Source organism: Dendrobates tinctorius, unplaced genomic scaffold, assembly GCF_039654945.1.
Source record: "Dendrobates tinctorius isolate UK_male_01 unplaced genomic scaffold, ASM3965494v1 ptg000075l, whole genome shotgun sequence".
Classification (NCBI taxonomy): domain Eukaryota; kingdom Metazoa; phylum Chordata; class Amphibia; order Anura; family Dendrobatidae; genus Dendrobates; species Dendrobates tinctorius.
Genome location: NW_027361743.1, coordinates 43,286,780 through 43,300,395, shown reverse-complemented (window position 1 = coordinate 43,300,395; position 13,616 = coordinate 43,286,780). Strand labels below are relative to the sequence as shown.

At 40.8% G+C, this 13,616-nt stretch overlaps 1 protein-coding gene across 4 annotated transcripts in view; it reads left to right on the top strand.

Moving 5' to 3' along the window:
* Positions 1 to 13,616, top strand: part of DCLK1 (doublecortin like kinase 1) — a 575,482-nt gene that overhangs the window by 322,328 nt on the left and 239,538 nt on the right. For all 4 annotated transcript variants that reach the window (XM_073583217.1, XM_073583216.1, XM_073583218.1 and 1 more), the window contains exon 5: positions 8,872 to 8,988. In XM_073583217.1, coding sequence (XP_073439318.1) covers positions 8,872 to 8,988 — 117 coding nt within the window. The remainder of the gene's footprint in view (positions 1 to 8,871; positions 8,989 to 13,616) is intronic.

Below are 13,616 nucleotides of genomic sequence, written 5' to 3'. Positions count from 1 at the left end.
TGCAATACTTGTGAAGGTCACTAGAAATTACTGTAAATCTAAATTGGGATTAAGTTGACTGGCTACGCTAGACCATGCCTTCATAATCGTTCCAATATCCAGTTTTTATCTTAACTCTCGCATCCCTGCTGGTTCAGTGTCTACAGTTCTAACATATTCAAGTATCCTTTACACTTGGCACAGATGAAGAAAAATATGCATTTTGCAATAGAGGCAAACTCTTGTGCCTCAAACCAAAGTGACTTATAATGCTGCTGCCTGTCTGCTATTTCACCCCCAAATTATTGATACGGACATGTAGCTTTTCAAAGACAAGTCCAGCAATATCTTTACATGGCCAGTCCGTTCTTTCGTTACTGAGAAATCAGTGTATGTACTAATATTCAAATGAGGCTGAAGTGCTATTGTAGATCCGAAGCCTCTGTCACTCCAGCTCTATTCCCCTCCCAGAGCCGCCTCCTGCTGCTTGACTGACAGCCTGTATACTGTGTGACTTTATGCAAAGGAGCATCAGTCAAGGAGAAGGAGGCGGGGCTGGGCGGGGAATAGATCTGGAGTAACAGAGACTTCAGATCTATCATAGCTCTTCAGCCTCATTTGCATAAAAATTCAAACACTGATTTCTCAGTAACGGAGGAACAGACTGGCCATGTTAAAGTGTTGCTGGACTTGTCTTTGAAAGAGCTACATGCACATACTGTATAGTTTGGGGGATTAAATTCTGCTGACAGATTCTCTTAAACAGTGATATACTGTACATATAGTAAGCAAAACTACAACACAAGGCATCATAAATAATAGATAATAAAATAAGAAGAATAGTGTATTATTTAAAATATAAAATAAGTGTTTAAATTATGAAGGTGTTCTAATTTTCTAATGTAGCCTGTATCAAACAATATAGAATATTAATATATGGTAGTAATAATAATAATAATAATAATAATATATTATTAATAAAAAATAAGTGATGATGTAAAATGTGAATCTGGTTCTAATTTTCTTATGTAGCTCTTAACAAACAATAATAATAATAATAAACATAATGACTCAATGTGCAATTTTTTTCTAAAATTGTCCTTGGGGAACTGATGTTGCCACAACCTTGATTTAGCAGGTCTTTTTTATAGATTTTTTTGATTGGTTTAGCTCATAATATTTTAATCTCTGCAAATACTAATAGAAGTACAACCAAGTCATCCCCTGGCAGAGCATAAAGCAAACCTTGCGCCACAGCCAAGTATGCTGCGCTCCTTATGCTGTTGGTCTAATCATTACCGGTAGATAAATATGATTTACGGGGGCCATGTCTGTCCTTGAAGACGAATGTCTGTTCTTCAGTAGTAGAACAAGGAGATGTGATTCATATAATCACCGGCATTTTATGAATCATTTCTTCTGCTATTCTGTAACATCCCCTCTGATACGGAAGATCAAGCAACTTTACTAGATGTTCCGTGAAGTGGATGGTGAATTCAGATTCCGTGGAGTTGTACGGACATTTGTACACTTCAAAGGCATTTCGATCTTTTACTCTTGTGTTTTCAAAATGTTATGTTACTAACTGTTATTTCTATTTTACTCTCCTCTCCCTATATATTAGTAGATGTGAAATGTGGGAATTAGGCAGGAATAAGATCACCTGATGACTGATTGTATGAAATGACTATGGATCTACAACCTCTTTTGTTACATTTGTATCCTAAAAATAAACTGAGATTGGGAAGTCCTGCTGCTGGAAGCTTTGGTGATCAACTGCAATCTGTTGGGGAACCTGGCAACAATTGTTCAGTTTTGCTGCAGTGCCTCCGCAGGGAAAGTAAAGCATTACATGCCACCTATTAATATCAATGAATTGTCCATATAATTCATGGATGCTCTGGGTTCTCCACAGACAGAAATTATACGAGCACTGGTCCCAGCTAATTGATGTGGGTTCCTTCTGTTACCTTAAGATGAAGTGACACCGATACAGCTGGGGTGCAAAGTTATACAAATGTAAGGCCTTTTAGCTTCATAGAAGGGGAATAATGTTTGAGTTGGCAGACCAGCGATTCCTTGACACTGAAACACCCATGTACCCCTTGATACCTCATGGGTCGCTAACCCCTAAAGTCAGCCCTGATGATGTATTTTATCAACTGAGCAAAGTTTTGGAAAGGCGTATCCCGTCGTGCTCTTCAGAGAAAGTAGGACAGTGCTGTTACTCACATGGTTACAGATTTAGATTAAAACATTTCATAATTAACTTTGTAGTTGAGATGTTCTGATTAATTTATGTTAATTCTTTCTTTAGGGAGTAAAATCAGAGTCTGCAGTGGGCAGATACTCCGGACTATGATTTACTTGATTATAGATATTGACGAAAGAATTTGAAGCCATCGTCAGATAAAAATGCAGTGAAGATAATATTGCAATTTAAAGGCCTTTTCATTTCATAATTTCCCTTGTGCTTTGTATGTGCCAAGGCAAATTATATTTTATAGGTCTATATTGCCAATATTAATATTATTATTATTATTATTATTATTATTAAATAACGTTTTCAGATTACTGTCTATTCAGTTGTTCAGTTGATAGAATCTAAAATGTAGACTGAATGTACAGCTGATCAATATGTATTAGTAGTATTCTTACTAAAATAGGAATTAAAATTACTGCTCGTGTTTGACATTATTCTGGTACTCCCAAAATTGCAGTTTCTTTTTTTTTTTTTACAGCACACAGTATCTGCAAGGCTCCAAGCTCAACATAACCTTTCCTTCCTACTTGTACCTTTGGATATAGTAGAGGAAATAAAATAGAAAATGCCAGGCACTAGCGCTATTAGGAAGCACAAGGTATTTATTAATAGTCTAAAATAATTCATTTTGATGACCCCTCTTCTTCAGATAAAATACCTTTAATTTTATTTGAAGAAGAGTGGCTATCTCTTGAAAGGTGTTATTTTAGAATATTAATAAATACAATGTTAATATATACTTATTTTAGAATATGAATTACTGTATTTTAATTATTAATTAATATATTATAATTTATTTATTTTATTTATTTAGTTTATTAAATTAATTTATTGAAATGACTGGTTAGCAAGAGCTCATTATTATCTCAAACTAAATTCTTGAACCAACGTTAGAAGATTTATAATGAACACAAAAGATTAGGAGGCACCAACCCAATGGGAGGGGATCAATCCTGTCGCATGTCAAAGAGCAACAGTGTAAAACAGAGAAGAGAAACAGGCATAGAACAGGGATCACAAGAAAGATTAATGCATTATTAATACACACTATTACAATATTTTTTTTAGCCTGCATCCCTTGACTTGGTGCTGTTAGTATTTTTGTAGTAGTCATATTCATTGCAGCAGAGAGGGGAGGATAGGTAGGACGTAGCCCTAATATGGCCATTGATGTTGTGCTAATATTTTAGATGTTTTTAATTTGTTTTGTGCTTTTGTATTAGTGTATATTAATAAAGCATTAATCTTTATTGGTGATCCTCTGTTCTATGCATGTTTCTCTTCTCTGTTTTGCACAAATGATAGAAGATGTTCCTGTTGCCTCAGTGGAGACACTGGACGGTTTGTCCCACAAAGTTTTTTTAAGGATTTTGCTTTCTTGTGTGACTGTGGTTAGCACAGCAGCCTTGCAGCGCTGGGGTCCTGAGTTAAAATCCCATCTAGGACAACATCTACAAGGAGTTTGTATGTTCTCCTGTGTTTGCGTTCCTTTCCTCCTGTTTCCTTCCACACTCCAAAGACATACTGATAGGCAGTCTAGATTGCCGATAATGTTTGTAAAGCACTGTGGAATATGATGGCGCTGTATAAGTGAGTAAAATAAATAAATAAATCTCTCTATATAAAAGTGTATGTATGTGTGTGTGTGTATCACCAACCAATCACGAAGCATCTTTCATTTCACCAGAGCTGTTCAAAAGAAGCTGAGCTTGTGATTGGTTGCTATGAGCAACAGTTTTCCTTGCAACCAATCAATAAGCATCTCTTATTTCACCAGAGCTGGTTAAAAGAAGCTGAGCTGTGATTGGTTGCTATGAGCAAGTTTTCCCACTTGACAACACCTCAGCAGAAACTGACATGGTGGGAGAAATCTAGCATCCCTGGGAACATAAGCTCCCAGCCAGTCTGCCCCCCAAAAAGTAGCAGAGAGCACATGACAGAAATGAATCCCCCCTCCCGTTCCTATATACCCATCACAAATCCTCCATCCCATAGGCACATCTTCCCTCTTGAAGGTATCATTGGTATGGAAGTCAGAGAAAATCCATCCAGAGCTGTGGTTCTGACCACAGGTCTCTCTTAAAGGGATCTCCGGTATGGAAGTTAGGACCGTTCCACTCAGCTCTGTGGTTCTGACTTGAGGGTCTCTTAAAGAGATCATTGGTATGGAAGTTAGGGCAAATCCACTCTGTGCTATGGTACTGACCCTCAGGCCTCTCTTAAAGGGATCTCCGGTATAGAAGTCAGGGCAAATCCATCCAGTGCTTTGGTTCTGACCCCAGGCCTCTCTTAAAGGGATCCCCGGTATGGAAGTCAGGGCAAATCCAACCAGTGCCTTGGTTCTGACCAGGGATCCCCGGTATGGAAGTCAGGGCTATTGCCTTCAAATGAAGTTAGGGCAAATCCCTCAGCACTCTGATTCTGACCCCAGGGTTCTATTAAAGGGATCATTGGTATGCAAGTCAGGGCAAATCCACTCAGCGCTCTGGTTCTGAAGCAGGCCTCTCTTAAAGGGATCCCAGGTATGGAAGTTAGGGCAAATCCGCTCAGTGCTCTGGTTCTGACCCAAGGCCCCTCTTAAAGGGATCCCCGGTATGGAAGTGAGGGCAAATCACTCAGCGCTATGTTTCTCACCCCAGGCTTCTATTAAAGAGATCATTGGTATGGAAGTCAGGGCAAATCCACTCAGCACTCCGGTTCTGACCCCAGGCTGATGGGATGATGTGGGATATTAGGGGTAGTAGTCCGGTGTCTCTGGCTGACGGGATGATATAGGATATTAGGGGTAGTAGTCCGGTGGCTCTGCCTGACGGGATGATGTGGGATATTAGGGGTAGTAGTCCTGTGTCTCTGGCTGACGGGATGATGTGGGATATTAGAGGTAGTAGTCCGGTGTCTCTGGCTGACGGGATGATGTGGGATATTAGTGGTAGTAGTCCGGTGGCTCTGGCTGACGGGATGATGTGGGAGATTAGGGGTAGTAGTCCGGTGGCTCTGGCTGACGGGATGATGTGGGAGATTAGTGGTAGTAGTCCAGTGGCTCTGGCTGACGGGATGATGTGGGATATTAGGGATAGTAGTCCAGTGGCTCTGGCTGACGGGATGATGAGGGATATTAGGGGTAGTAGTCCGGTGGCTCTGGCTGACGGGATGATGTGGGATATTAGTGGTAGTTGTCCGGTGGCTCTGGCTGACGGGATGATATGGGATATTAGGGGTAGTAGTCCGGCGGCTGTGACGGGATGATGTGGGATATTAGGGGTAGTAGTCCGGTGTCTCTGGTTGACGGTATGATGTGGGATATTAGGGATAGTAGTCCGGTGGCTCTGGCTGACGGGATGACGTGGGATATTAGGGGTAGTAGTCCGGCAGCTGTGACGGGATGATGTCGGATGTTAGTGGTCGTTGTCCGGTGGCTCTGACAGGATGATGTGGGATATTAGTGGTAGTTGTCCGGTGGCTCTGGCTGACGGGATGATAAAGGATATTACGGGTAGTAGTCCGGCTGCTGTGATGGAATGATGTGGGATGTTAAGTGGTAGTAGTCCGGTGGCTCTGGCTGACAGGATGATGTGGGATATTAGGGGTAGTAGTCCAGTAACTCTGGCTGACGGGATGATGTGGGATATTATAGTGAATGTGGCTATGCGGAGTGGGCGGAGCTCTACACTCAGCTTATATCATTATAATTTGTTATAACTAACCATAGTTAGTTACTATGCCCTGGCAGCACCGGGCTCTTCAGCTAGTAAATAAATAAATATGAGGCAGCTTGGTCTTGGCAGAATCAGAGACGACCGGGATTGGGAGCTAACAGTGAGCTTCAGTGACCCTGCCAGCTTCATTGCAGTGCTTACAAGCTCTATTGGAAAAAGCTTGTAAGCACTGAGCATGTTCAGCCATAAATTATAAGTACTTGATTTTATAAGCACTTTGTAGTATTACCTCATCTAAGAAAATATGAATAACCTTTTAAGATAAGACCAGTCTTTTTTTTCCTTGCTAATGGTGATCATGATATGTAGTGTATGTAAAGTATAATGTCAGCAGTGTAGTGTAATGTCATAATGTTGATAGTAATGTTAAAGGGGTTGTCCAGGCTTTTCACATAATCTCAGTACATATCCGAGCTGCAGAATTATGACAGTAAGTAATTTACTTTCTGTCACTAGTTTGCACGGTTTTCTAGATATTCTGAACAGAACGTCCAAGGGGGGGGATGTTATGGCATTGAAATGAGAACTAGTCGTAACCTCCTACTCTACTCCAAACAAGCCCTCTATAGCAACAACCCCACCCTCCATAGCTACAGGCCCTCCCTGTCCACATGAAGAAGCCCTCCTCACACAGTAACAAATCCTCACTACTATCACTTTCCATAGATCACTGTTCAGCGTGTGTCTGGGGGAGGAGCAGCTGGGTGGTCTGCTCTCTGCAGTGAGGCTGCTAGAGGGGGAGGATGTGTTACTCTTTGATGAGGGTTTCTTCATGTGGACGGGGAGGGCCTGTAGCTATGGAGGGTGGGGTTGTTGCTATAGAGGGCATGTTTGGAGTAGAGTAGGAGGTTACGACTTGTTCTCATTTCAATGCCATAACACACTCCCTTGGACGTTCTGTTCAGAATACCTAGAAAACCGTGCAAACTAGTGACAGAAAGTCAATTACTTATTGTCATAATTCTGCAGCCCAGATATGCACTGAGATTATGTGAAAAGCCCGGACAACCCCTTTAAGTACATCCTCTTCTACACTAAAAGAACTCTCTACACCTATGCTGTATACATTATATATGTATTGGGTACATTACTTTTTAAAGGGAACCTATCAGTCTATTCATGCTGCACAAACCACGGGCGGCATGAATCAGCGTCTGCACGATTATGTGTGTGTATTTTTCTCTGCAGCGTTTTAGAGAAAACATAGGTTGAAGAGCCGGCCAGGGACCATCGGCTGATGGTTAGATTCTCCCCACTCTCCTCATGGTGACTTTTTTGTACATGGGGAAGGACCTGTCAATCATCTGGGGTGGTGTGGTGAGAATGCTGCTGGGGACCTCATCGAAATCTTCAAACTACAGTGGTGGAAAAAAAGTATTTAGTCACCTTAATTTGCAAAATAAATCTTGCCAAATCAGACAAGGTGATTTTCTGGATTTGTTTTCTCATATTGACTCTCATAGTTGTGGTCTACCTATGATGTCAATTACAGGCCTCTCGCATCTTTTTAAGTGGGAGAACTTGCACAATTGGTGGCTGACTAAATACTTTTTTCCCCACTGTATGTTTTCTCTGAAACTCCGCAGCATTTAAAAGAAAACAATAGCTGGGTGAAATCATGCTGCCAGGCTCTGTCAGTTTCCCTATAAGGCCTCTTTCACACTTCAGTTTTTTAGCATCAGTTCAAATCCGCCAAAAAGTCAGACAAGCGGATCCGTTCTCAACTGATGCGAACGGATGGCACAGGAAACGGATCCTGAAAATGAGGAAATATAATGGAACTGCTGGCCGGGAAGGAGAGAGAGAGAGAGAGAGAGAGAGAGAGAGAGAGAGAGAGATCTGGAGGATCCGCCACAGAAAAAAACGTTGCAAGCTCCGTTTTGAAATCTTTGAGGATGGTGACGGACAGTAACTTTTGGCGGATCCTCACAAAAAACGGATGCAACGGACAGCAATCCGTCACAATCCGCCATTAATGCAAGTCAATGGGGAAAAAAACGGATCCTCAAAAGAAAATTGAGGATCCGTTTTTTTCAAAACCTGGCGGATTGTGACTGATTGTAAAAAACTGAAGTGTGAAAGAGGCCTAATGTGTTATAGGTGTTCATCTTGTAGAAGAGCATACACCACCCTGAGAGACTGGTGAAAGGAGGATGAGGCGGTATTGTTAACCATGGCCAGAATTACAGTTTTCATCATTTTAGATTATTTTATAGAATAATGTATATGTTTTTGGATTTTTTTTATGGAGCATTTAATTTATTGTGCATATTCTATCGGCCATCATTAGTCACGATGGGTAGCAGCACACCGTGTTCACCAATGAATGAATCTAGGCTTCAAACACAAACTGAATTGTTAACTGCCCCCAAATTCCGAGCTACTGACGCAGCTCGAGTACATGGCCAATAGATAGTGGATTTTCTTCATTATTTGCAATGCCAAGCAGTAAATTCAGGAGGATCTGAACATACTAAATGTCCTGTTTACTTGATAACTGCATCTTCTGTGAAACTCTTCTGTTCTATAGATCTCTCTGCCACATTATGTTGTAAATGTCAATTCACTAAGTCCACCTGTATTATTACAAGTGATGGGACATTAATCCAAGGAAATAGTCTGATTGCTGTATGTGGAGTCGGGAGAGAATATTCCCCTTGTATGGTTCAATTAACATTTGTCTTATTTGGGTTTTTGCCTTCCCCTGGATCAACATGTTAGGGTACAAGTTGAACTCAATGGACATGTGTCTTTCATCCATAAATCTATGAAACTGTACAAATATTTTTTGTGTTTTTCCTTTAGTGCATGACATTTTGTCTTATATTTAACATCACTTTCCCCTTATAACCACTTAAATGACCCCTTAGAAAGAGAAAGAATACATTTCAAGATGCCTATTATTTCTTTCAGAGTGTCGGGTTGTGAAATCTACATCATATACCAAGCTTCCTAATATACCACGCAGGAGTACAACCAAGAGTCCAGGACCTTCCCGGCGCAGCAAGTCCCCTGCATCAACCAGTTCAGGTACATGCCTACGTATACTTGGTAAATGTTGTCTATATATATATATATATATATATATATATATATATATATATATATATATATATATATATATATATTCCATGATTTCATTTTTTGCATTAATTTACCTTTGGAATAGAAAATATCATTTTGTTCCTTTTAGAGTGTTTTATGCTTTATATAATTTTTGGGGTACAATTAGTTTTGACTTTTTCAACATGAACCCTCAGAATTCAGAAATATTTGATCCCTGATGGATATTTTCTATCTTTTTTTTGTCTATTTCTTCTGTCATACAAACCTTGACCTGTCCATAATTCTTACATCCAATAACTTCATCACCATTCTTCATTTGTATTACGTCCTCATCATAAAACCTAACCAAAGATACAGAAGCACAATATATTGTATAATACTAGTAGACATTCACAGTTTAGAAACACTTGCGCCTCATTTCTGTGCCGGTAATATAATATGACTATCGGGACACGTTGGTCCTTACGTCTTTGGTTCCATATTGTATAAACAGTCCATTATATGCAACCCTCTGTGTGACCCTGACTTCTGTTTTGTGCCACCCGTTTTGTGTTGGATGATGCTGTAGTCAGCGGTGCCACAGTGAATAGATGAATGACTCAGATGGCTATTGTGATGGCCGTGACCTAGACAAGAATAACAGCCATTCTTATCGATAGATTCAGCCTTTTTGTTAATATAAACTTCATGCGTGTGACTCAGCAGAACTTTCTTTAGTCATCATAGAAGCTGTGAAGGCAACTTGAAACTGAAAATAAGGGCACAACTCTTATTTAACAAGGACTTGTCGCTAAACTCTTAATAGATGTGGTTGTGCGTAACAGTTGCTTCTCCAACTTTGCGGGTCTTTTATTGGATTGCAGTCAGATCGGAGACAAGGATTATATAGGCTGCAGAATGGACTCAAAGGGAATATCCAGGACTTTGAGTTTTTGGGGCTAAGAACTTACCAGTATATACAGTAGTTGCCAACTACCTGCATGTTCTGCCCTGCTACGATCTGTTTCGGGTCTGAGATGTCACGGACTGCTCCTGCCGGCGATTCTCCTGCTTACAGTGACGTCACGTCATGGGGATTGTCCTCTTCTGGTTTGTCACTGCCGATGCCATGCTGATTGACAGCCAGCTGGCTTGAGTTAGGCTGAGCCAGCTGTCAATCAATATGGCATCATCGGTGATGTCCCTTCAACCGAGCAGAGTGGAAGAGAAAGAACTGCGTTGCTGATGTGTGGTTAAATAAAGTCGGGTAAGCGCCACCTGAGCTGGAACAGATAATTGCAGGACAGAACAGGAAGAAAGTTGGCAACTAACTATTTGCCTGGAAATTCTTAACCCCATAGCCAGAAAAACAACAAAGTCCTGGATAACCCCTTTGAAGTTTGCTACTGGAAAAATGTCAAAGTCCATTTACTTAATGACCAGATTTGTGTGGATTAGTTACAAATACATACGGTAATTGTGGACACCGTGGTGTTTAATATACAGTCATATGTAAACGTTTGGGCACCCCTATTAATGTTAACCTTTTTTCTTTATAACAATTTTGGTTTTTGCAACAGCTATTTCAGTTTCATATATCTAATAACTGATGGACTCAGTTATATTTCTGGATTCAAATGAGGTTTATGGTACTAACAGAAAATGTGCAATCTGCATTTAAACAAAATTTGACCGGTGCAAAAGTATGGGCACCCTTATCGTTTTCTTGATTTGAACACTCCTAACTACTTTTTACTGACTTCCTGAAGCACTAAATTGGTTTTGTAACCTCATTGAGCTTTGAACTTCATAGCCAGGTGTATCAAATCATGAGAAAAGGTATTTAAAGTGGCCACTTGCAAGTAGTTCTCCTATTTGATTCTCCTATGAAGAGTGGCATCATGGGCTCCTCAAAACAACTCTCAAATGATCTGAAAACAAAGACTATTCAACATAGCTTTTCAGGGGAAGGATACAAAAAGTTGTCTCAGAGATTTATCCTGTCAGTTTCCACTGTGAGGAACATAGTAAGGAAATGGAAGAACACAGGTACAGTTCTTGTTAAGCCCAGAAGTGGCAGGCCAAGAAAAATATCAGAAAGGCAGAGAAGAAGAATGGTGAGAACAGTCAAGGACAATCCACAGACCACCTCCAAAGACCTGCAGCATCATCTTGCTGCAGATGGTGTCACTGTGCATCGGTCAACAATACAGCGCATGCATAACGCCTTTTTGTATGACCAAACAACTCAATCTTTGTTTCATCAGTCCACAGGACCTTCTTCCAAAATGTAACTGGCTTGTCCAAATGTGCTTTTGCATACCTCAGGCGACTCTGTTTGTGGCGTGCTTGCAGAAACTGCTTCTTTTGCATCACTCTCCCATACAGCTTCTCCTTGTGCAAAGTGCGCTGTATTGTTGACCGATGCACAGTGACACCATCTGCAGCAAGATGATGCTGCAGGTCTTTGGAGGTGGTCTGTGGATTGTCCTTGACTGTTCTCACCATTCTTCTTCTCTGCCTTTCGGATATTTTTCTTGGCCTGCCACTTCTGGGCTTAACAAGAACTGTACCTGTGTTCTTCCATTTCCTTACTATGTTCCTCACAGTGGAAACTGACAGGTTAAATCTCTGAGACAACTTTTTGTATCCTTCCCCTGAAAAGCTATGTTGAATAATCTTTGTTTTCAGATCATTTGAGAGTTGTTTTGAGGAGCCCATGATGCCACTCTTCATAGGAGAATCAAATAGGAGAACTACTTGCAAGTGGCCACTTTAAATACCTTTTCTCATGATTTGATACACCTGGCTATGAAGTTCAAAGCTCAATGAGGTTACAAAACCAATTTAGTGCTTCAGGAAGTCAGTAAAAAGTAGTTAGGAGTATTCAAATCAAGAAAATGATAAGGGTGCCCATACTTTTGCACCGGTCAAATTTTGTTTAAATGCAGATTGCACATTTTCTGTTAGTACAATAAACCTCATTTGAATCCAGAAATATAACTGAGTCCATCAGTTATTAGATATATGAAACTGAAATACCTGTTGCAAAAACCAAAATTGTTATAAAGAAAAAAGGTTAACATTAATAGGGGTGCCCAAACTTTTACATATGACTGTACCAAGTGTATGTTCATCCAAGGGAATAAATGAGTGCTGGGGATACAGTCACATATGGGCCCTGGAGGGTGTCTAAAGCGTCCCAAATTTCATGTGATGGTTACTCCACTATACCACCCACGTGTTTTTTGAACAACTATTCGCTATTGTTTAAGGAAAATCTGTCTCCAACTTTTTGCCATTTAATCTGAGAGCAGCATAAAGACATAGTGAAGAAAAGTAGAGGTCCAGCTTTCGATAAGGCTTGAATTTATTGAAATTTTTTTTTTTTAAATGACAGGGTACTCATGACCGCAGCAACGTCTTTCGAACACTGGGAGTATTCTTTGTGAAAGCTTTGACAAAGAACAGTACCAGTGTTCGAAATGCGTTGCTTCGGTCATGGGTACCCTGTTATTTTAAAAATCTTTTTTCAATGAATTCAAGCCTTATCAGAAGCTGGACCTCACAGACATAGTTCCTGATTCCACTAATGTCTCACTTACTGGGCTGCTTGCTGTAGCTTTGATAGAATAACTTTTATCAGAAGAAAATTACTCGGTGACTAGTATATGTGCTACCATGTAGTCTTCCATACTCATGAGCACTGTAAAAGCCTCCCCCACCGTTGATTGGAAGATTTCTGCCTATACACAGCATACACGGAAAGCTGTCAATCAGTGGTATGGGCAGGGTTATATATAGCTCAGCATTATGGTAGATTCTCAGAAGCTGCTAATCTGCCACTAAACAGTGATTTCATCCAAACTGCAGCAAGTAAGTGATATATCGCTGGAATTGGGGTCTCTTCCCTTACATCATGACACCTATCACAGTCTACTACGTATGAGTGTTTGCCTCCAGTATGCGTACACTCTCGAAAATGTTAGAACGCACGATTGCTGTGCTGGAACCATTACACTCTGTGGCCACGTTGGCGCATATGTCTGAATCACATTTTGTGGAGTATTCAGACGTGTGCCCCAACGGGGCCACCGAGCATGCACCTAAATGTGAAAGCACCCTAAGTAGTGGTGCTGATGCATGAGAGCCGATGAGGCCCCAGTATCCAGGACACACATACCTCCCATCCAGCATCTACTACGTAGAGGAACGTATCTACATGAGAATAGTCTGAAATTATGAAAAGTGTTATGATTGAGTCACCGTAGGAGGCAAAAACAGAAATGCTAGCTAAGTCCAGAAAACCAGAGAAGTTGGCAACTATCAGATTGCAGACCCCTGAACCTATCAACACAACTAGCAGTAGCCGTGGGGGGTTCCTACGGTGACCTAGACCCCTCGATCACAGCCGGAGAGATACATAGGCCTAAAGAAGGAAAGGGGAAATCTAACTGCCCCAGAGCAGACCCCAAAGCAATAGGCAGCCCCCCACATATAATGACGGTGAAGCAAGATGAAAACACTTACACTGACAGAAAGACAGACTGAGCAAAGACGGGGCTCAAAAACTACCTAGATAGGAACGGATAGGAAGGCTGCTGTCTGCAATC